Raw genomic sequence first — 23434 nt, 5'->3', positions numbered from 1 at the left:
ATAACTCATTAGCTATTTCATTTTTTGGTTCATTCAATAGAAAGAACTTTCAAACTTTTTTTAAAACCCATGGATGGACTGGTTAACAGAGCATTACTGAAACAGCCACAACACACTCATAACTAATACAGCTAAAGGAAGACGGAGTCTTCCTTAATGGTCTGCTGGGCAAAATGTCAGACTTCTCCCATTTTAGTCTGATCTTTTTGTTTGGTTCATGCAGGAATTAACATCTGTATAATTTTCTGTATGGAAAACAACATCCAGTCGCTGTAACCTTCATATACTTGTTTACTGGGCATAAAATGGCTATTCATCTGCAGTCACAGTTGACTGTTCATTTTTAATAGAAAGGAATGGAAACAGAAATGCAAGTGTGAACAGATTTTATCCAATGTTACAGATATTAGTAGTTACATAAGTAAACAACAATTTAATTCCAAAGTCCACTGGCTGACAGGTAACCTGAGACAAAACAAACACAAGTCAAACATTTCAGTAAGGTTTTATTTTGTCAGTAACCAAGCAAAGTAATTTTCTTTCTGTGATCTGGGTTATGGACAAAATGAATCCTTGTATTATGGATAATTCTAGAATAATGAAAAATCAGTATGTGCAATTATTATTTTAGCTGAGCACTGATTTGCTCTCAGTATAACCCAGAAGCCCAGGTGTCTACAAGTACTTCATATGTGTATCTTTCTCCCATATTTCACCAAAATCTTTTTGAGTACTGCATTGAGGAAAACCCCTCCTGTACAGAGAGGTGTGGGAAGGGGGTATCCACATCAAAGTCTGATGCAGCATGTTGGGGTTATAGCGGTATTCTTTTTCTTGCAATTAATAACAAGGATGGTTGCGGGAACATGGAAATAACGTCAACATATTCATAGTTTTCACATATATATTTTTAGGCTTCGTTTTGGAAATCACCGTGATGGTGTAGAATAATGCCTTTTGAAGTATGGGGAGGGAGAGCAGCTGGCTAGTGGACAGCGGTGGCCAGGAGACAAGCCTGTTCCAGAGGGACAAGTAAAGCCAGTGTCGGGGATGTTCTGTTAAGTGACTAACAGTGAAAAAAAAGACAAGTACGGAGGCCTTTGGCTGTGATTTCCCGGCAGAACGTTGAGCCGATCTGAGGCTGTCTTAAGCCATGGGCACACTAACACCAGCTGACCGCAGCACCCGGTGCTGGACGAACACTCGCACCGGTAGATTTGGCCCCCGGCCGAGGTACCGCGGGAACCTCGCCGCACAGACTCCGCCGTGCCACGGATACGACGCCGCCGTGGGGCATGAATTCCTTGCACACCGATGTGCTAGCCCCGTGACCGGTAGCCGGCCTGGAGATGAGGCGGGAGCCCCTACCGACCCCGCCTCAGCCCGGCGTCGCCGGCTACTCACACGCGCGGCGGCTCGGGGGCGCCGCTGGGGCCGCGGCCCCTTTAAGGCAGGTAGCGGCGGGGGCGGGCACCGGGGCGCGCGCAGGCGCGGGGGCACGGCGGGCGCGGAGCCGGCTGCGGCGGCGGAGCGTGCAATGGGCTGCGGCCGAGGGGCCTGAGCCCGGCCGGCGGCGCCGCCTCCCGCCGCGCTCGGGTCCCGGCCGCTCATGGCGGAGCCGGGTGCTGAGGAGCCCGATGAGCGGCTGCTGCTCCTTGCGGAGCCGGCGCCTCAGGCGGGGCCACCCTGGCGGGGGCCGCAAGGGGCGAAACCCGCCCCCGGCGGGGCTGTGAGGCTGTGTGGGGAGCTGGGGCCTGAGGAGGAGGACTCGGGTGAGGAGGACTCGGGGCCGGAGGGAGATGGAGAGGACGAGCCTCTCCTGCGGGCGTCGGGCCGCGGCCGCCGAGCGGGCGCCGCCTGGGACAAGGGGCCCAGCGCTGCCGCAGGTACGGCCCGGGGCCGCCGCCTCCGCCGGGCGGTGCTGACCGGGGGGGGCGGGCGGGCAGCGGCGCGGGCAGGTGGCTTGGCTGGCGGGGGAGAGGTGGCCCCTGCCCTGCCAGAGGGGCAGGGAACGTGCCTGTAGGGGCTGAGGTACCCGGTGCCGGCTCGAGGTGTCCCGTTCCCACAGAGAGCTCGTTCGGAGCCTTCATCGGAAGGCACCGGCGCGGGCGGTAATGGCTCGGCGTTGCAGTGCCGCGCCTTTCTGTGCGGGGCTGCCCGAACTCCTTTACATATTCAAGAGTGTCTCCACTGTTATGTCTCCTTGTTCTCTGTCTTCTGTTCTGTTGGGCTTTGCTTTGTTTCTGTTACGGTTTTTGCAACTTTTGGCTATACAAATTTTACAGACTGTGTTCTGTGGTGGGACTGGCTGCTGCTTCCTGCACGCTCGGCGAACGCTATCGAGTTTTCTGTTTGCCTCCCCGATTCCAACAATTACTTGCTTGTGACCCCTATCTTTTCATCCTGTAAAAAAAGTTTTACTCTGTTTCTGTTCTTGGCTCCGGACATCTACTCGCTTCCTGGTACTGTCACCTGTATTAAGAGTTTTAGATGTGAACTCTGCTGCCCCATTTTTGGTTTCATAGAAAACTTGGCACTTTCCATGTTTTGAAACCCAGTCTTGAAGAGAGAAAGAAATGTGATGTGAAAATGCAGAAATGCAAGAACATAGTTATTGATTTGAAAGGAAGCATAAGCATGGCTGTTATCTACTTCTAAATATAAGGGCAAGACAATAAACTAAGCAATTGCTTATTTTTATTTTTTTTACCTTTAGACTTTCAAGCATTCAGATTCTGTGCAACTTTGTAAACAGATGAGATGTACATCTAGGAGAGGTTTGCTGACATAAATCTGTGGACGTCTATCACTTAGTAGTGCTTGCTGTTGTAACTTTACCATAGGATTTCTTGCCAGAGACTGGTAAAAATGGTTTCTTTTGCGATAACAGCATATTAAAAACAAACAAAGCCCCCATCAATTTAAGCAATATAAGTTGTGCTAGTAGCTTTTTTAGCAGCCCCATAGAGCTTTTGCTAGTGTGCTGTGTTTAACCATAAGAAAAAAAATTTCTCATCTTTTAACCAATGGTCCCAAGCATAGACCAGACGTGTATTGCAAACGCACCCTTGAAGTGTTAGAGTTCTGTCTTGTTCCCATGAGACTTGAGATGTCTTCATGAGACGGCGCTTCTAGCAAAACATAGCAGTTAATGCTTCAGAGCAGAGACTAGAGCTGTGGGTCTTGCACCAGAGTGCAATTAGCGTGGTGAATGCAGAGTACTACTTGGGATTTGCCCCAAGAGTATGTAAGAAAATCTCAGAACTCTGATTGCATCATCTCATCTCTTGCTCGTGTTTCCTTGTCCTTACCTTTTGGTTTCAGGTGGAACATAGTGCAAGAGATGTTATTCATGCATGTTATTGCAATGTGGAGAGCGTTTTCAGAATGGAGTTACTGTCAGAATATAAGACTATAGAAAAAGATGGAGCTGGTTGAAAAGACTACCTTTAATCATGTTAATGTTAAAATAGTATAAAGCGAGTTTAGTATTGAAGGAGTTCATACATATTAATCTTGCAAAGTGTAGTAGTTTAGCTTATGTCATGTTAATTTGATGGAAGAACAGATCGAGGTGATAGTATTTGTATCTTCTTTGGTGTGTCCTCACCATTCTACTATAGCGGCTTCACAGCATTAGGCCTTGTCCAAACTAATTTGGAAAAAGGGATTGGGCTTGGTAGGTAGACTATGTGTGCGTGTGAGAGCCCTGGTCTCCTGAGTGACAGTTTAATGAGAAGAGTAGTCAAGAGCGGCTGCAAGAAAAATCTTGATTAGTAAGTTTGGAGACTGTACTGGGAGTAGGTTGCAACTATAACATGCATTCACAGCGGAAAACTTGGCTAAAATAATTTTCAGGGAAGAAACCAAGTCAGAAAATGCTGCCACATTCAGGAAATACTAGCTTCAATAAAAATGGCATATTTTCACATGGAGAATGTTGGTAAGCTGAAAGAAAACTTCTTAAAACTGCCAGTTTTGTTGTTTTCAGCCTGTATGTTTTTGTACAGCCACGTCACTGTGGTAACAGAAGGCTTTCTAGTAGCACGGTAGCAATCATAACTTTTAAAAATTATTTTTCTCCTCCTCGAGCATGCAGGATAATGTGGTTTGTTTGGTTTTAATTTTTTTAAATTGAATATATTTTTCCTGTAGATTATAATTTATGTTAGAATTTCCTCAAGACAGTGAGACTCTTACGGTTTTTAGATTCTGGAGTGAATGCACAGAAATTGAAAGTTGTCTTCTGCATAGATGATTTTAGTCCCTGTTATGGACAGTTCATCTGTAGGTCCTCTTCATCTGGAAGATCAATGTGCAGAGCAGCTTCATATGGATGTTGCATTTTCTTTGGTAACAGTATAATGCACAACACTGATTTTTGCATTTGCTGACAAAAATATATAGTAGACACAGCTCAGCTGTGTGATGTGACGTTTCTCATGTAGAGATAGTTGAGGCTTGAATATGGAATAAGAACCACAGATTCAAAGTGACTTTTCCCATAAAAATAAATGTATTTTTTTTGGTTTATTTCCCTAACTCGCTTAAGTACATGGTGACGAGGAAACTCTAGAACCCTTTCTCTTGGTTCTGAGACTCTATGAAATAAAATTCATTGATTGTCCCTGGCAGTCCCAATAAAAGTCTTAAAATAAACTGTAGTTTATTGCAGAAGTGTTGGCCATGTAGTCTAACAGATTCTGATCTAATGGGCTGTAGCTGATCCTTAAGAATGAACTGTTACTAGTTTTTAAGGCTTCTCTTCATGTTATCAGCTTTAATACTAAGGTTTTTGTGTGTTTTATGCTTTTTAGTCTTTTCGATTTGGAAGCTGTATTATTTGTGGGTGGTTCATGCAAGCAAGTGGTAGTGTTCTAGAAAACTTCAGTGAATGTCCTATGCTACAGAAAGGTGTTCCAAAACATCAAGAGCAATTTTTATTATTTATTTTTTTATTTGGCTATACATAAACTGTTTAGGAGTATCTTTTTGGAATTAGTTCTGTCAGTTGTTGTTCCAGAAGTATGTATGTGTGTTATTTTAGCTTATGTTTCTTCAAGTGCTGAAATGGGAACAAGGCAACTTTATCTGTGAATGCTTAATTTAGAATAATGCAACTGTTGCTTAATGCAGAAATGAGCCCTAGTGCACAGACCCATTAAAATGCACTTGATAAGAACATGGAATAATCCTAGCCCTAAAAGTAAGGTACGAACCCCTGCAGTTTCAAAACTTGCAAAGAAATAATTTGGAAGGGTTTAAAGGACGGTACAGGTATTAAATCTTGGCAACTTCTTTTTATCTTGCTAAATGTTTTTGGAGAGGCATAGAGTTTGCATAAATGCCTGCGTAGAGCTGATCTTTTGGTCAGTAGTAAAGAAATTCTGCAAGCAGTTGATAGTATTTAATATTGGAATGGTGGTGGTATCCAATACTTCACTGGGATATTAGTGCTGCTAATTGTTTTGTGAATTACTTTGTTGTGTTTTAGCAGATAACAAGCATGTTACCCAAGCTGGTAAATGAAGGGTATGATGCCATTCTAATAATTTAGTGGGTAATGGACAGTTTACTTTCAGATAGCTTTCCCTGAAAAATACTACAAAAATCTTAATAAAAATGGTATGTAAAATCATTAGCACTTTTTAAATAGGTATGATTTTGAAGGTGGTTTTTTTTCTTTATGGGCTTCCTTATATAAATAAAAATATTCGAAAAATGTAAGCACTTTGCAGTGGTAGTCTCAAATGAGTTGTTACAGATTTGGCTGATTTACCTTAAACAAAGGGTTGATTAGACATGGGTAAATCGGTGGGAAAACTTGCACTGATTTAATGGATCAGATTTTTCAGCCTGCTATTGAATGACCACAGCAGGAAAGTTTGTTAGCTTTTCAGTACGTTTACTTTTGTTGTTAATTTGTAGTACAAATTACAATTAAGATTGCCTGTTCTCTTATTTTTCAGGGCATACAGGACGTACTGCTGATATGAATATATTTTTAGATGATCCAGAATTTGCAGAAATTATTCTGAGAGCAGAACAAGCTATCGAGTGTGGAGTTTTTCCAGAAAGAATCTCTCAAGGATCCAGTGGAAGTTACTTTGCCAAGGATCCAAAAGGGGTGAGCATGTTACTGTGAAGTCAGAAGCACTATCAGCAATGAGTTTAACATGGAAATTTTAAAATTCTATTTAAATGGAAATGATCTAAATAAATTGTTTAATAATTTAGAGTATGCCAAAATCTGTGTTGAAAAAGCCGTGGGAGTAATACTTAGATTTCTAACTATGTCTTGCTAAGCCAAAATAACTATTATTTTTCTGTTGCAGTTTTACCATGTTTTGAATTATCTGCACCAAAGAAATGTGAAGAAAATAAAAATAACCTCTTTAACATGTGAAAAAGATTCAGGAATTCCTTTGTGCAGAATCTAACATCTTGTTCTTTGTATGTTTTAATTGATTTTTGACACAACTGAGCTTCTGATTTGGGTACTGCTTAAGTTTCTTTAGCCAAGCCTCCTATATTATCTCTTTTCTTTTTACATAGTCTTTTATTTAGGTCATGTGTCCTTCCTCCTGCATGATTGGTAGATAGGCAAGAAGATCAGTATAAACAGATCTACCTTTTTACTTGCATTTGTCTGCTGAATCTTAACTTGAAGATTTGGTTTCCCCTCCCTTAATGGTAAATGGTACCTTGAATAGTGATCATCAAAGAGGTATCCTAAGATTACTTTGAGACAGAGAAGTAATGGTTACCTGAATATCTTGCTTGAAAAGCAACATTTGGTTAGCAATACTTTATAATAGAAAATGATGTTTCAGACATACTTTCACATTGTCAGTTGCTTTGCGGGATCTTGCTGTTGTGTACAATGCTGCTTCAGATTTTCAAACTTTGAATTTCACCAGACTTATTTTGGTAGACTTCTTAGACTTCAGGTCATTTCCCTACTTCAGTAGTTTAATTCTTTGTAGGTATTCAGGTTATATGCTTATATGTACATGCTCAAACTTCAGATTGTTTTTAAATAGGTTATTTAAATTAGGATTATGTCTTGTTTAATATGAAATAGGAAAAACATGAGAGTAATTGAATACTGGTTTAAATCAATACTTTTCAAAACATTCAATGCATGGCGTGTCTAAAGAGTAGTCTACAGTGTTATGCTAAATATGCTTTAAAGCTGGTTAAGTGGGTTTTTTCGTTTTTCCTAATGCTGTGCAGTCGAGATCTTTTATTCTTAGAAAGTTAGTTAGTAGAGGAATTTCTAGGAAAAAAATCATGTTTGTGCTGGATTTCTGTATGTGCAAATGCCTGGGAGACTGACTGTGCCCTGGGGCTAATAAGAGAGTACTTAACAGATCATATTTGTAACCATAGTGTTTTGGATGGAGCACCTTATTTCCTTGGTTTTTAGGTGGTGATCTTGTTGGTTTTACTTCTGTTTTTCAGTGAAGTGTTAGTTTTGCTCCTAGGAGTGACTTGCCCTCCCCTTTCATGCAGGTCATTGATTTGAATTTAAATATTTTGCAGAAATGAAGATAAAAAAAACCCCATTTTTTTTATGTGGGCCAGAAAAACTTCATTGCAAGATACAAAAGTATTTGCCAACATGGGATTCTGAGAATAATACCAAGTTCCTAGCTGACTTTCAATTTTGCTTTTATTCTTTGCGCTAAATTTAGAGCTTATCTAAATGTTACCCTTATTAAAGGTCTGATAAAACTTAATTTTGTCACTAGTGCAACTCCCATTTTAGAATGGATTTCACATCCTGTTTGATGGTGTTGCATCATTCAGACCAGTTTTGTGACTTGCTTGCTGCTGTTCTTCTTGAGTCATCTTCTCTTCCTTATGCTGGGGAAGAGCTTATTAAAGACATGCTAAGCCTTCTTACTGGTCAGCTTCTGAAGCGTTTACACAAGCTAATGCCAAGTTACAAGTAAATAACCAGTTTCCATTAGGTCATTTTATTTGCTGATTTGGGTCTGCCAGAAAGATAGAATTAAAATTGCCTAATTAAAATTAACTTTATATATTTATTGCCATAGTTGTGTACTGATAGGAAGCAGTTCAGTACTTAAGCAGCACTTGTTGGAGTGTTGAATATTTCTGTATTTGTTGCTCATTGTGCAACCAATAAAGTAAAAGACGTGACTCTTACAAACTGTTCTGCAGCATGTTTTTGACAGTTTAGCTGTTGGCAAGTTGATAATGCTCATGGAGTCAGTCTAGAAATTAGGTTTTAATTTGCAAAATTAAGACTGGCCTTGGTAGTTTTTCTACATATTGAGTTTTCTGGGACTACTGTGGTCCTCAACAGCAGTGGCTCTGTAAAATTGAGCAAGGTTCTGACTTCAGTGAAGCCTTGAAAACCCTATCTAGATTTGATAGTATAGCACAGTACGGGCCGGGCAAGTAATGAAATGAGCTAAGCTCCCTTTTAAAATGAGCAGTTTGTAGGAAGTATTACCAAAAGAGCAAATCAGAAAAGAGGTAACTAATGGTTTGGCATGTACTACCAAGTACACCATGACGTTTCTGGGAAATGAAAAGCTGCTAGCTTTGTTTTGAGCAGGTAAATATGTATGATTCAATAGGAAAAAATTAAGTAACTTTTTAACAATTCTAAACCTAACATTAGAATTTTGACTAAACTAGTATACCAAGTAAATTCAGTCTCCAAAGTGTTGTGGTTTTAAAAAGATAAAAACAGTAAAGTGTTCAGAGAACATCCTGGCCTTTCACATTACGCTTACTATAAATATTCTATATGCAACCTTTTGTGTAGGTCTAAATTGAATTGTGTCCGTGGAGTTGCATAGAACTTGCTCATGATTTTGAACATAACCTTAGAATCACAGATGACAGCATATCAAAACCAAGAGAATTTTAGTCAGTTTTTTTCCTGCCCCTGTTGATAGGAACCTGATTTTATAGGATGAATGCAAATGGTGATATTTTGTAACCTATCTTTCCTGGTAGCTGATGGGAATGAATCAAAATAGATGGACAGGACAGGTGACGCTGCTAATGCCTGGTGTCTTGTGTAATCTGTTTACAGATTGAATGAAGTAAATTCTCTGTAGTTTGTCTTGGGCAGAGCAAGATTGTCTTGGACAATCTTGGGCTAGTTAGACTGTCTTGGACAAAGTGGGTGAAAATTCTTTAGAAGCTAGAGCAGCTAGTCAGGTCCTCTCCCTAGTCTAGTTGAATCAGCAGTTACTGAAGCAGAATGTTAGTTTCTGACTGCCAGCAAACTTGCTCATGACCTAAGAGTGTAAACCAGCTAGTGAGTCTTGGTGCAATAGGCAGTGTTTAGCTTAGAGATACTCACTGGTTTTTTATAAGGATTTGGCGAAGTACTATTATGTGAAAATGGTTCTTAAGCAGTTGTTCTTAAATATATATTAGGTAATGATTTGATTTACTTACTGTAGTCCTGTGAGAAGGAATGAAGATACAGCATTTCTGCAGCATTCCACTTGAGCTATAAAACAGGCATTACATAGACTAGGCTATTTATGCACTAGGCTAAAGTTTATCATAGGCAATTGGAAGGTTATATATTTTAGTGTGGTGATAATCTTGTGGTTTGAGGTTAACAAATGTAGAAACATGTGTAGAAGGCACCTTGAGATATCATCTAGTTAATGCCTGTACTGTGGAGCAGGATCGTTCTAACATGATTCTTGATGAATGTTTAACTAACCTGTTGTTAGTGGCATCCTGTTTTGGAGACTCCACAACTTGGCAGACTGTTCCAGTCTTGAGCCACTCTTAAAGTTCAAAAGGTTTTTTTTTCTTTGCAGCTTCTGTGCTGTGATTTAAGCCTGTCATTCCTTGGCTCCTTAACAGTAGATGTGTTGTTCCTTTTTTCTCTATAGCAACCTATTACCTAGTTCATTGGGCCCCATTTTCACTCAGGCTAAACTATCCTAGTTCATACAGTCTATCATTATTCACATTTTTTGTGTTTTTCAAATTTCTCCAGTTTGTTAACAGATTTCTTGAAGCATGGTGTCCAAAATTTGACTCTGAGTAATTTTAAGCTTTGCTACATGTCTCCAATATAAATGATGGCTGATACTGTGAACCATTGTCAGCTTTGAGTTGAGGAATCTCCAGCAGTGGTAATCCGCACCACGTTTTGGAATTGCAAACTGCAGAATGCTTTGATCCATTCAAACTTAAAGCAATAGCTAAAATAGATACAAAAGAGAGAACCTGACATTTGATTATTAGCATTCTGTATGTTTGTTACTTTCCTGGAACCATTATGCCTGTCTGAAATACCTTGACAATGAGTTAATTGGTGGGCTGAAAACTATTTTTAAAACTACTTCTAAAAACCTCCTTTTTTAAAAAACTTAGAATATAAAAAATCACCCTATATTCTAAAAAGCTGTGCTTTTTAGTTTTGAAAAACTAGTAAATGTTAGCTGGTTTCAATTTTTCTCTTACAAAGAGCTTGTTCTGAATTTGTACTACTTCTGCACAAGCATTTTTTGATAAATTTATTTGGAATACCATGTTTGTTTTATTATTTCGTCATCTAAAAAGAGCAACTGTAAAATGTGATGTATTATATCTAACTAATACTTCCAAATAACTGATTTACAAAATAATTTCAACTCAAAGTATTCATACTTCAATTTTGTATTATTTATCCTAGAAAATTATTGGAGTGTTCAAACCAAAATCTGAAGAGCCTTATGGACATCTAAATCCAAAATGGACCAAATATTTTCACAAAGTTTGTTGTCCTTGCTGCTTTGGCAGAGGCTGCCTCGTTCCAAATCAGGGATACCTCTCTGAAGCTGGTGCCTATCTTGTGGATGACAAGCTGGGGCTTGGAGTTGTACCTAAAACTAAGGTAAAAGTTTAAATACAGGAATTATTTAGTGCAAAAAAATGTATAGTGATGGATTTGTCAGTCTCCGGACTGTAGTTGTAGAGACATCCTTGTATATCATGAGTTATTCCCAAGTCATTTATGAACTATTTCAGGTCCAAAGACACGGTAATTTGGTGTAGAAGTAGTGACGGTTATTTCTGTTTTAAAGGAGTAGTATGAGATCTGAATTGAATCTCTTCTTTGGAACCACTTCACTTCCTAACGTTTTCTGACATGTTTGTGCCTTATGTTTTGGTGAGATGCAAAAATTGCAAAAAGCAGCATATAAAGATTTCCTTTTTCATTTGAGATACGTAAAAGAGCAGCTATTCCCCTTTTCATATAAAATTTGTCTGATAGAAGTACCTGATGTTTCCTTTTTGCTTTTTTTGACAACTGCGCATGAAATTTACTGTAAGTTTATAATTGAAATAGTAAGGAATTCTGAGCTGAGTTTTTAACTCTCTTATTTTAAGGTTGTCTGGCTTGTCAGTGAGACCTTTAATTACAGTGCAATAGATCGTGCTAAGTCAAGAGGAAAAAAATATGCTTTAGAGAAAGTGCCAAAAGTTGCTAAAAAATTTAATCGAATTGGACTACCTCCTAAGGTAAGATGAAAAATAAGCAATTTGTGTGTTTCCTGATTCTTACACAAAACTTTGGAGTAAAAAAAAATAATCATAGGTAACCTCAGCAGTAGAAGAAAAATCCTGTTGAAAACTATCTCTGAGTGACTGAAGTTTAATAAATATGACTGTTTCTGTGCAAAATCTATCCACTCTGTCCATACCTTCATTTAAACTACTTTAATAATCTTGCCACCTCTCATTTCAGTTTGGAGTTCAGCTTTCTACTGGAGGAGTAACATGTTAAAGTGCTGTGCATCTCTCACTGTTTTTTTTTCTTCTTGACTGTGTAGTACACTACTTTTCAGTGTCATGTTTTCACATCGTTTGGTTCTCCCCTGCAATATATCTCGTTCTTTCATTTTTTTGAAATGTCTCCCACCCCCTTCCCTCCCCCCAGTCTTTATTATTTTTTCCCCTTCTATTGGTTTTTATTCTTTTAGGTATGCTGTTATCTATTCATCATACCTTCCTTTAATCTTGCATGCACTATTCTACTGACTAATACCTTACATCTTTGTTGCCTAATGAGCTTTATTGTATCCCCAAAATATTGCCACAGTATTCTGTTCCTAAACAGCTTGGGTAACCCACTTGTGTCAGTTCCCAGGAATTTTGATCCCTGTGACATACATTATGCAAGCTTGTATCAGCATCGTTATTCCACATGCTGTGTGTTTATCCATGTCTCTGCACGTGTGCATCTATCTGCATTTTACTTCTCAAATATAAGTGCTACTTTGAATTTTAATCTTGTGCACCTCTCCTGTTGCCCATATGTATACAGTCTATGCTATCTGTAGTTTTCTTCCCTGGACCCTTGGGAAATGTTTAAGCCATTTTCATGCAGGAAGTGTTGGTCTTGAAAAAGTGGTTAATGCTGCTGTTCTCATCAATGAAACATACAAGCTTTTCAGAGAGGAAGATTTTTCCTCTGTAATTTTTTGGTGAGTTTCCTGTTAGCTATTGAACCAAGTGTTTCCAATGAAAAAGAGAAAAGATGTTTCTTTCTCTTTGTTTCAAATACTGATTCTAATACTGAGTGTTCATATATGTTGAGCTCTCTGGCTACATTTTAATCCTGGTGAACTGGGTGGGTGCTTAAACAAATACTAAAAAAAACCCTGTAACAAAACAAAGCAAAAAAAACCAACAGAAAAGCCCCTTATGATATGAGTATTAATTTTTTTAGATTTTTAGGAATGGGAGAGAAACTACTTAGTAATCTTTTTTTTTAATGTCATACTTCGTGTTCTGAACTTTGAAGGTATATAATCAGTTTTTCTGTTAATGTTAAGATTAGTTATGTGACCTATCCAAGTGCATTTTCCAAATGCAGTTTCTTTATGTTTTAGGTTGGCTCCTTCCAGCTGTTTGTTGAAGGATATAAGGAAGCTGACTACTGGCTCAGGAAGTTTGAAACTGATCCTTTACCTGAGAACACAAGGAAAGAATTTCAGTCACAGTTTGAAAGATTGGTTATCTTGGATTTTGTCATCAGAAATACAGGTATTTGTTAGTGTCTCTTGGTATCTATCTATTTTTGTGAGGCAGAAATGGTAAGCAGTGCTGGCTGAAAGCTGTTGCTGAAGGCTTTTAATGCATTTCAGATGCTTTTCTCACAATTTAAGGCCAGAATGTTGCATTTTAAACTTAAATGTTTACTCTGGATTCAACATTAAATAATGCAGTATGATAGAATCCAAACAACACTTTTTGGCTGTTACTTGGTCTTTTTAAGCAATGTAGGAATTCAAGAACAAATCTTTCATTATGCTTTAATTCTGTCAGTAGGCTATTAACTGTCTGTTTCCCCTGATTTAGATAAGGGCTGGTGGAGTTTCAGGAACCATAAGAAAAGCAATGACTATCATTCCTTTTATGCTAAGCTGGAGGCGATAAAAGCACAGTAACACCAAAATAGTTCATATTCATTTTGACTAGGCACTGAAATACAACTGTGATGTGTCTCAGTTCTTCTGCATTCTTGTTTCTTTCACTCAGAAGCTGGGATTCTTCTGTTGATTATGTAGGTGATTTATTTCCTCAAGAATATAAGGGCAGTTTTATATTTAAAATACTTTCTTTGCTGCTTTGTCAAAGTGGGCGTCTACTCTTCTTCAGACATACCAACTCTAGTGCATTTTCCTTAAATTCACTTATTAGAAAGGAATCCAGCTGAAAATAAGTCACTCTAACCCATGGCTTTTTAGAAGTAAACTAAAGAAAAACATTTCATAGGAACGTAATGCTTTCTAGCTGCTACTGTGGTCTGTCACTTTATCAGATAGATCCTGGTGTTTCCAAACGATTACTGCGTCCTATGACATTCTTAAAATTGTAAGGAATATACTCAAAATACAAAACCTTATTACATGGATGATTTGACCTTCATCTAATATATCTAAACATGACAGAACGTGAAAATCTTATGATGGATGCTTAACTCAACATAAGGGAGCAGATGACAGAAGGGCTCAGAGATCCATGCAATCATCTTCTATGTGAAAGACCTTATGAAAGACCTTATCGAAGCCCTCGGTGTCTGAATTTTGCCTGAACAGTGCGGACATTTTCAGCTTCTGAAAGGCTCTTCAGGCTTTTTTTCCCTCTTAATCTTTGAAGAGTTTTTCTCCATGCAGTCAAACATCACAGTATCTATAATTTTGGTGGGCCTTTCCCTTTCCCCGTCAGCATTAGAACAAGCTTAAAAATGAAGTCACTGTGGTTGCTGCTGCTGGTAGCCTTTTCCCCATGAAAAGTGTACACTATGGCCAATCTTTCTGCATGAAATGGATGAAAATTTTTTCTCTTAACTTTCTTGTTTGTTTTGCTGTATATTCAGCCAGTTGGGGAAACTAAAGCAGGAATACATAAAAGAACGCCTGGTAAATTTTTAGTCTTTTCAGTAAATCAGTTGCCTCATACATTTCAGTAAAGCTAAAATGCATGTATTGTGATGGAAGAACCTTTCTGAACAGTTTTGCCTGATGTCTTTTGGTAAATTCTCAATTTACAATATTAGTTGTTGTATGTCACTTTAGATGATATTTTTTTTTATAAATGACATATTGTGATATGCATTTTCCTGTTTAAAGACAGAGGTAACGATAACTGGTTAGTCAGGTATGAAAAACAAGATGATGGACTTGATCTATCAGATAAGGTAAGAAAACTGTACTGAGACATATTCTTTGCATTTTTTTAGTTTTATAGTTTGGTCTTGGAGGGGGTTAAGTGCCTGGCTTTAACCCTGGTGCATGGTCTCAAGGAATATGATAACGGAAAATTATTCCAGGTGAAATGAATGGAAAAACTATTTGGATTAGGCTAGTCAGGATAAAACAGTGCTAGAATTTATTTGTATTGTTCTGTATTTTTTTTCTTTACTAGCTTGGGCTATAATAATAGTAAAACTGCCCACTGTTGCTCAAGCACGCTTCTTCAGCTATTTGTATGATGTGCTTGTTTTGTATTTGGGAGAAGGGCTTCTTTTTAATGGTGGCAGAGTAAGAATTATATCTGCTGGCGTTTATCTGTATACTCCTTTGTACTGAGCTGACTTCAAGCAGTGAAGCTAAAAAGTATATTATTCAGTATTTGTTAATGTATTTCACTATTTTTGTTAAGCACATAAGCATCACTTAACTTTTAAATATTCCTTCCATAGGATAACCAGTGGACTGTAACTAAAGAATCTACTATTAAAATAGCTGCAATTGACAATGGTTTAGCATTTCCTTTTAAGCATCCTGATGAGTGGAGGGCATGTAAGTATCACATTCTTCAGTCCTCTTCCTTTTGGAGGAGGAACTTCCAAATAAGTATTTTCTTTATCTGGGTTGTTAAGTATTAAGGAACTAAGAAATCATCAGTGTAGTCATATGTTTGGGTTTTGTTGTTTGTTTTTTTTAAATAATATACTTCAGAAAGTTAGCAACAAATTCCAGTTTTGCCATGGCATATGTGACTTAGTCCTTTTTCATATTTTTTTACCCATATACCTTTAAGCAATATTAATACATGGATATTCATAAGCATACTGCTGTATTTAAACTGACTGATGGTGGAATTGGAAAAAATTCACGTGGCGCTTCTTGTGTGTTTTCTTGAAAAACATCTGAGTGCAAGGATATGTGAGTTGTCTCTCTAATGGCCAAATTTCTATTTCAAAACAAAGGGTACTGTTGTAGGTGAACAAGTAGATGAGCTATTTGTTATTTTTACTTGTTCTCAGCTTTAGCTTACTTTGTAGAAGTTAAAGCTAGAGTGCTTCTGACCACATCTCTGACTACTTATAGTTTAGAGCAGGGGTCCTCAAACTTTTTAACCAGAGGGCCGGCGCGCGGATGCAGTGGCAGGCAGTCGTCTGCGGCTGCTTGGTTTCCCCCCCAACCCCTGGCGGGGTGGGGGGGGTCTGTAAATACCGGGGGCCAGATTGAGGACCCTGGGGGGCCGTATCTGGCCCATGGGACTTAGTTTGAGGACCTCTGGTTTAGACGGAAGTGCCCAACAGGGTTTACAATTATTTCTGTGGGCTGTTAGCCAATCAAGTAATTATGGCAGTTAGGTGTGGGCTAGTTTTGCTGTTAAAAGGCTAGTTAATTACTCCACCCAGAGCTCTGCATATCTTGATAGTCAACAGTTACTGTCCTGCATATCTCTTGGCTACAGTCACTTCTGCAGCTGTTCTAGAGACATGGCAATATTGCTTATTTTATAACATCTTTGACTTCAGCATCAACAGTAATAAACCTAGAATTCCACTGGGCAAGCGTGTGACAATTCTGTAAAGGTAAAACTTGTAGCGTAATGTTGAAAATGGCAGGCTCTTAATGGATAGAGCAAGTTTTCTTGATGAACAGAGCTGATGGGTCATCAAGGATAACCTCCTCAAAGCCAGAGAACAGCCTATCCAAAAGGCAGGGAGTTGGTGTAGCATGGAGATGAACAGGGAACTCCTGAGTGAACTGGAACACAGAAATTGAGTACATTAAAACCAAGCAAAACAAGATGGACTCCCCTGGAAAAACAGACTGTCCAAAAGTGCAAGAATGGAGTCTGGAAAGTCAAGGCATAGCTCGAGTACAGCTAGCAGAGGGTATAAAGGGCAACAAGGAGGGGCTGAGTAAATTAGAAGTGAGAGTGGAACTGAAGAAAAGTGCAGCAAAGAGATAAGGGCACAAGGCATAAGAAAGGACAAGTTATTCAATGCTGACTTTGCCTCAGTTTTCACCTGTAAAACTTGCTTTCAGGCTCTTGGGTCTCAGAGCTCATAAGCAGGGCCTCTGGGAATGAATCATTACCCAAAGCAGAAGAAAGGAAATGGACATACAGAAGTTCATAGGTGTAGATGGAATGCGGAGTGCATTGAAACACGATGGGAGCTGGGTGTTGTCGGTGTGAGGCAGTTTTCTCATCGCTTGAAAGACTGCAGTAATGTGGGAGATGGCTGATGACTAGAAAAAAAGTATTGTGTCCATCTTAAAGAAGGGCAAGATGCAGGGTACAAGGTAAGCCTAACCTTAGTCCCTGTGCAGATCATGGGATCAATCCCCCTGGAAGCCATGTTCAAGCACATGAAGAACAAGAACGTGATGGGGAAGCCAGCATGGATTTACCAAGGACAAACTGCTTGACCAACTAGACAGCTTTTAATGACTGGCTCAGTAGATGAGGGGAGAGCAGTGAATGCTGACTTTCCTTGACTCTGGTGAGGCCTTCTGTGTGGTTTCTCACAGTGTACTTGTAATGAAATGTGACATACGAACTTGGCAAACAGACTGTGAGGTGGGTGGAAAACTGGCTGGACTGTCAGACTCTAATTGTGAGCAGTGTTAGGAAGCTCAGTGGGTGGCCTGCTACTAGTGACGTTCCTCAGTTCCTGCAACTGATACTGTTTGGTCTCTTGTTTTACATCTAGTAATACTAATGACTCCTACCGTATTTCTTGAAAAAACTGTTTGATAGCAATTGTATGAAAAATCCAAAATGTTTTTCTCAACATGCTTAGAATAAGGCATTTTATTAAACTAAAAATTTTATTAAAAAGTAATGGTACTTTTTGTTAATACTTCAGTATGAGTCAAACATTTGAAAAACTTCTATTTGATTGCAGCCATTAATTTACTCCAAAGGAAACTGCATTACAAAACTAGAAGGCTTCTACTGTTGCTTACAGTATTTAATTTACATACCTTTTTTACTTATTGCTTCAACTAGATATTTATTACTTGAAATATATTTTCAATGTTTGGAAAAAAGGTTAGTAGCTGTAAAGCTGCTTTTGTAACTGTAGCCAAGAGGTATACCAGGTGACAATGTTGTTAAAAATGGTGTTACTGAGAACTCCTAGTAGGCAACGGAGTACTGATCAGTGGTAAGCACCTGCGAATTTCTTTTTTGCCTGTTGGTAATCTTTAAGTGTACTGTTTTTCTGCTTTAGATCCCTTTCACTGGGCTTGGCTTCCTCAAGCAAAAGTTCCTTTCTCTCAGGAGACCAGAGACCTAGTTCTTCCTCGCATTTCTGATATGAACTTCGTACAGGATCTTTGTGAAGATCTTTATGAACTATTTAAGGTGAATCAAGTGCTTCTTTGAATCGAGTGTTACCAAAATAGCTAATACCTCTAATAGAACAGTTAGATGGTTTTTCTTTTTATGAATTTAACTTGGGTGTCATAATACTGTACTATTTTAGCTTTAACACTGGTGTGGTAGAAAGGGTTTATATAGTTAAGAGGAAGCTGTGTCACTAATGTGGCTAATTGATTATGTGAAACATATAGAAGGTAATCATGTTTTAAGATGAGCTGATTACTATCAATTAAAGCTAGTTAAATTCTGTAGCACAAATCTATGTTAAAAGTCCATTTAGCATACCTGTGGTATGTATACATGTAAAATAAATGGTAGTAACCTGAGGAAATCATGTATTTAATGTAACTTAAAGTACCTGCATACCTTTCATATACTTAATTCTACATACCTACATTGTGTGAAGCTGATTCTGAAATCTTGACCATATTTAAAGTCAAATTTACCGTATTGACACATAAAGAAGTGTCCTTCTCCAAAACATTCCATAAATAATTGTCAGATGTTCAAGTGAAATAATCCAAATCATCAAGATGGAAAGAAATAGAAATTTTAAACTTTTAATGAAAATGCAGCTGTAATGTCAAAACTAAATCCTGAAACACATCTGCCATATTTGCATCTTTGACTCAGTTGTATTCAGAGTGACCCTTGGTTGTCTGTTAAACCCTGTGAAGTTAAGTATTTAATAAATCTGAAGGAGGAAGTGTTCTTTAGCCAGAGTAAAACTGAAAGACAGAGCAGTGTAACATCATGTGATGGTATTAAGCCTACCTACTAGTGTCCTGAAGTGGTATCCACTGATGTATTTCACTTTTATGATGTGGAACATCCTTCGTTTTTACATATGTAAACGTGCTGCAATAAGTAGACTTTTTTTTTTGTTGTCATACTATGAGTATTTGAAGCTTTCAAAAATTGTGTTGCTAAATATGACTATGCATATGATGAAATTGATGAATTTGCATGCTAAATATGTAGCTAAAAATAAATGGGTCATTTTCTATAACAACTGTTCATTTTCTCCAATAAAGACTGATAAAGGATTTGACAAGGCTACTTTTGAAAACCAAATGTCTGTCATGAGGGGGCAGGTAAGGCTGCTTTTTTATATTTTTATTTATGTATTTAATTTGTCATCACTTCTCAGCTGTTTTCTTAGAGCTACAAAACCTGACTGCTATTGAATTGAGACACTTGAATGTATTGTCATCTGAGAAGACCAAATTTCCTTCTAGAGTTTGTTCTTATTTGGATATAGATGAGACAGCAGAAAGTGTAAATTGACAATTTTTTTTCACTTCTATAGATTTTCTTAATGTAATTGGGTTTTAATGTTTTTGTGGGGGGTGGGGAGGACTTAATACCTATATATTTTTAGAAAGTATTTTAAAAGTGAAACACTGGAGAAGGATCATAAACTTGGATAGAAAACTTGGTGATTTTGTTATTAAAATAAATATGACTTTATTTTGGAGGGTTACCTTGGTTATTGAAATGCCTCTCACAAGAAAGCAATATTAGGTAATAACATTTCTTCATCCTAGCAAATGTCAGAACCATACTTGGAACGAATCCAGTCATTTTCAGATTAGAAATTTGATGAAAGTTAAGTGTTGGGTCTTTTCTAACACTGAAACAAGGGAGGGAGAAGGGTTTCTCCATCTTCTTGATGTTTTAAAATTTAAGACTGGTGTGATATACTGGAAACAAGCTTTAGCTAAGAACAAATTGTGTAGTTCATTGAAGGCATAAAATAGTGATTTGTGAAAATGTAAGGGAATTGGACTAGATAAATTAATAGTCCCATTTGCCCTGAATTTATTGCATGTGACTCTTCAGTGTTCATAAATTCAATATGGATAGTTTAAAGCTAGACATCCACAATTTCTAGAGCGGCTTAATCCAACCTTTTCTCTGTAGTTTCCTGTATCAAGAAGTATGTCGCACAAGACTGCAGCTCTACTTACTCAAACATAATCCTAGTTAACATTAGTTACATGTGGTGGCTAAAAGCCAGCAGACCTTAGTTATTACATTGGATTATAGGAGTTATTTTAGAAAGAACTTTCCTGAGAAGTTTGTGCAGTCACTGGAAGGTCACTTCTGAAGTATTCATCCATTTTACACTGTGCTAAGTTGCTTTTCTGTGATGAGGCATTTGACTACAGGGAATCTGTTATTTAACAAAAAGATTAAGGAAATATCCCAGATCTATATAATTGAGAGAAGTCTTGCTAAGGTTGTCTAAACTAATTTCCTACTATAAAGGCTGCACCTGGTCCCTTTCTTCACACCTTTTCCTTGAGGAGGATTTCAAACCTTTGAGGGTTTTGGGTTTGGGGGTTTTTGTTTGGTTGGGTTTTTAAAAAAACCCTCTCTCTAGCTATACAAGAATGTGTTTAGCTGTGGGAGACTAAGGTTTTTAGGTGTGGACTTAGGGAAGAAATACAGATAATGATTTATTCTCGGACATGATTGGAAATAAATCAGCAAATGATGCCTTTTAGCACTGATTTTGGACTTGCTTTTGGTGTAAAAGCAAAGTATGTTACAAGGGTATTAAAGAAGAGTTGGATATCTAGATCACATAATAATGGATTTATTCAGTTAAGATGAATTTGCAGTTTAGCCAAAACATCTATAAATCCTTTAAAATGAAAACTCTTAAGAATTAGAAAATGAAGAATCTAGTTGGTGAACATAAGGAGTCTGAAGAGAAATATGTCTTGCAGGTAAGGGGCAAGATCTTTAAATCTGGGGTCCAAAAGTACTTAGAACCATAATTTTGTGCAGTGGGGGGAAAAAATATTGGGAAGGGTTTCAAACCAAAGATAAACGATTCTGTCAAGAATATGGAGACTAAACAACCAGGTAACACAGATGTATGAAGGATTGCCTTAGAACTTAGAAAATGTAAATGTCAAGTGCAGTTGCTGCAAGAGCCAAATGACAGTAAACCATGCAAAAGACTACCTGTCAGGGTTCTTCAGTCATGAAAGTGCAGAATGAGCAGGGGATCATTAAGTCACACAAGGAAGAAAGGGGCATTGTGCAGGGGAGAAAAAGGCTTAATATTAAGGATAATGCAAGTGTGTCACCAGAACTGAATTGAGTACTTGCCTCAGTTTTCAGCAGGGTAACATTGAATGTGGGGTAAGTTATGAGGGCAGTTCATCAGCACTGAAGTTTTAGAAAGAAGATAACAGAATCCTGGGAGCTGAGGGTTAAATTTGGATCTTAGTACTGGGTTTGGTTTGGGTTAATAATATGGCTTCGTATCTTCTGATACGAAAATAATTTGTAGCTAAACTTCTGGCAGATCCTATGTTAAATACATGTTGATTGCTTTCCTGCAGGTTTCCTTCATTAAAGGTGCAATGCTCTTAAGAGATGTGCTAAATTTAAAATGGTGTTAGATTATTTTTTTTGTCTGTAACATTTTCCCAAAATTTGGAGAGGGTTGCATGAAATATTCAAGAAAAGAAGGGTAGTCAGAGAGCAGTAGGATGTCATAATATAACCAAATAAATAAAAATACTTCTACTTGCAGTAGATGATCTATTTAAAAAGCATTTGATAGCACAGTCCTCTACAGAATTGGTTTAAGACGGGCATCTAAATTTGTAAGCTGGTTAGCCATGGATTTACTTGTGTGCCCTCACCTTACCTGCTCTTACTCTTTTAGATACTAAACCTTACTCAGGCGTTAAAGGATGAAAAAAGTCCCATTCAGCTTGTTCAGATGCCACGTGTGATTGTGGAGCGAAGTAGCACTGGAAGTCAGGGCCGAGTTGTTCATCTGAGTAATGCATTCACACAGACCTTTCATAGCAGGAAGCCTTTCTTTTCCTCCTGGTAGCATTAAAAATACATGGGAAGAGTAAGTTTCTCTTAACTTTAGAAAGCTACTTCTGTGTAAAGGCTCTGCAATAATGTACTTCTGCTGTATGCCAAGAGCTCTGACTGCCAACACCTCAGAACTTAAATTCTAAAGACTTAAGAAATGTATTTTGAATGTAATAAAGGTTTACAATTTTTGTGTCAAAATTGTGAATTCTTATGTCAGGGAACAAGAAGAACTTGTCCATACTGTATTTTTATAGGCTAAATTAATGTGTTCTGAATAAGGGAAGATACATGGTTTGCATATGCTGAGAAACTACTTTTGAATACAACAGGAATTCTTTTTGTTTAATATAAATATGAAAACCTATACCCTATCAATTTCTTTTTATATGGTCACTAAAAAAAAAATTGCAGAATGTTATCTTTGATTGTAAAAATGCTTTTCCATGGAATTTTTCTTGTATTTTAAGCTATTTGAAAAATGCACTAAAAAAAAGTTTGTCTTTGACAAACCAGCGATAGAAATGGAGAAGGGGAAAAAAATGCTCTAAGTAGGTTTTTTGCACGTGGGGACCAAAAGCAGTTAAGTAGTTGAATTATAGCAAAATTCAACACAAGTACACACAGTTCCTACTGTGACACAATAAACTGAGTGTACATTTCAGAGGTTGAAATTTCACCTGTAGCTTTTAGAACTTGTGAATTTAAGCACACGTATGGAAAGTTGTGATATTTCTTTATAGAGCCATCACAATGAAAGAGTTGCACCATGTTGTTACAGGTTTGTTTTGCCGTTTGTTGTAATAATGTGTTCATCGGTAGTCACGGAAGTGATTCTGCACCGTTAATGACAGAAATGCTAACATGTTCATCACAGAGCCAGTCTGCCTTCTAAATTTCTGTGTAAACACAGTTGTGGTTTTTTGGACCAGAACAGCCACAACAGGGCCGTAATACATGGAGCACAGAGTTGCTGTTGTGCCCTGGGCAAGGCCATGCCCACCTTGCCATTTGCGTTTAAGTTGCGGAGTTGAAGACTTGATGGTCATGTTTCTCGATCTGTGGCTTATGTAACATGGCAAATATTCTTATTTTAGTAATTTTCTGGACAGTTAGGAGGGGGAATGGGAGGAAAATTGCTGCTTTTCTGGAACCTTCAGTATTTCAGACACTGCTGTATTTTGTAATTCTAAGCAATACTGCTGAACTCAAATAATAAAATGCTTGTATTTTACTTATTTTTGAGTAGATGTAAATATTAATGTAGCATGCCAGCAATTCACATGACTAACTGAAACGTTTAAGCCTTAAATGTAAAGCTCACTGTATGGTGAAGTATGAAATAAGACTGACATGATCGCCTTTATAAGCTTCCCATGATTGTTTATCCAAACGGTTTATTAAAAAATTAAAGATAGTGTTTATGTGCCGGACACGCCTACTGAAGAAAATA

General features: G+C 38.0%; 1 protein-coding gene across 2 annotated transcripts; it reads left to right on the top strand.

The window, feature by feature from the left end:
- Positions 1-1489: 1489 nt before the first annotated feature.
- On the top strand, positions 1490-23414 carry PI4K2B (phosphatidylinositol 4-kinase type 2 beta). 2 transcript variants are annotated; one of them, XM_080386432.1, is made up of 10 exons: positions 1490-1772; positions 5970-6127; positions 10688-10888; positions 11386-11517; positions 12891-13044; positions 14634-14701; positions 15206-15305; positions 17981-18114; positions 19167-19226; positions 21821-23414. In XM_080386432.1, exons 1-10 carry the CDS (start codon positions 1610-1612, stop codon positions 21992-21994), a joined length of 1344 nt encoding a protein of 447 aa, XP_080242558.1. In that variant the 5' UTR covers positions 1490-1609; the 3' UTR covers positions 21995-23414. The 2 variants fall into 2 exon arrangements, with proteins under 2 accessions (XP_080242558.1, XP_080242557.1); XM_080386431.1 differs by having other exon boundaries at positions 1490-1886.
- Positions 23415-23434: the final 20 nt, after the last annotated feature.

Source organism: Falco punctatus, assembly GCF_963210335.1.
Source record: "Falco punctatus genome assembly, chromosome: 1".
Taxonomy (NCBI): Eukaryota; Metazoa; Chordata; class Aves; order Falconiformes; family Falconidae; genus Falco; species Falco punctatus.
The sequence above is the reverse complement of the archived record's forward strand: the minus strand, read 5'-3'. Positions and strand labels throughout refer to the sequence as shown.

Excerpts from the sequence above, each read along its gene's own strand:
- PI4K2B (XM_080386431.1), top strand. The coding sequence starts at position 1,610 with ATGGCGGAGCCGGGTGCTGAGGAGCCCGATGAGCGGCTGCTGCTCCTT. Across the intron at positions 1,887-5,969 it reads GGGGCCCAGCGCTGCCGCAG|GGCATACAGGACGTACTGCT; the intron begins GTACGGCCCGGG and ends CTTATTTTTCAG. Across the intron at positions 13,045-14,633 it reads TTTTGTCATCAGAAATACAG|ACAGAGGTAACGATAACTGG; the intron begins GTATTTGTTAGT and ends TCCTGTTTAAAG.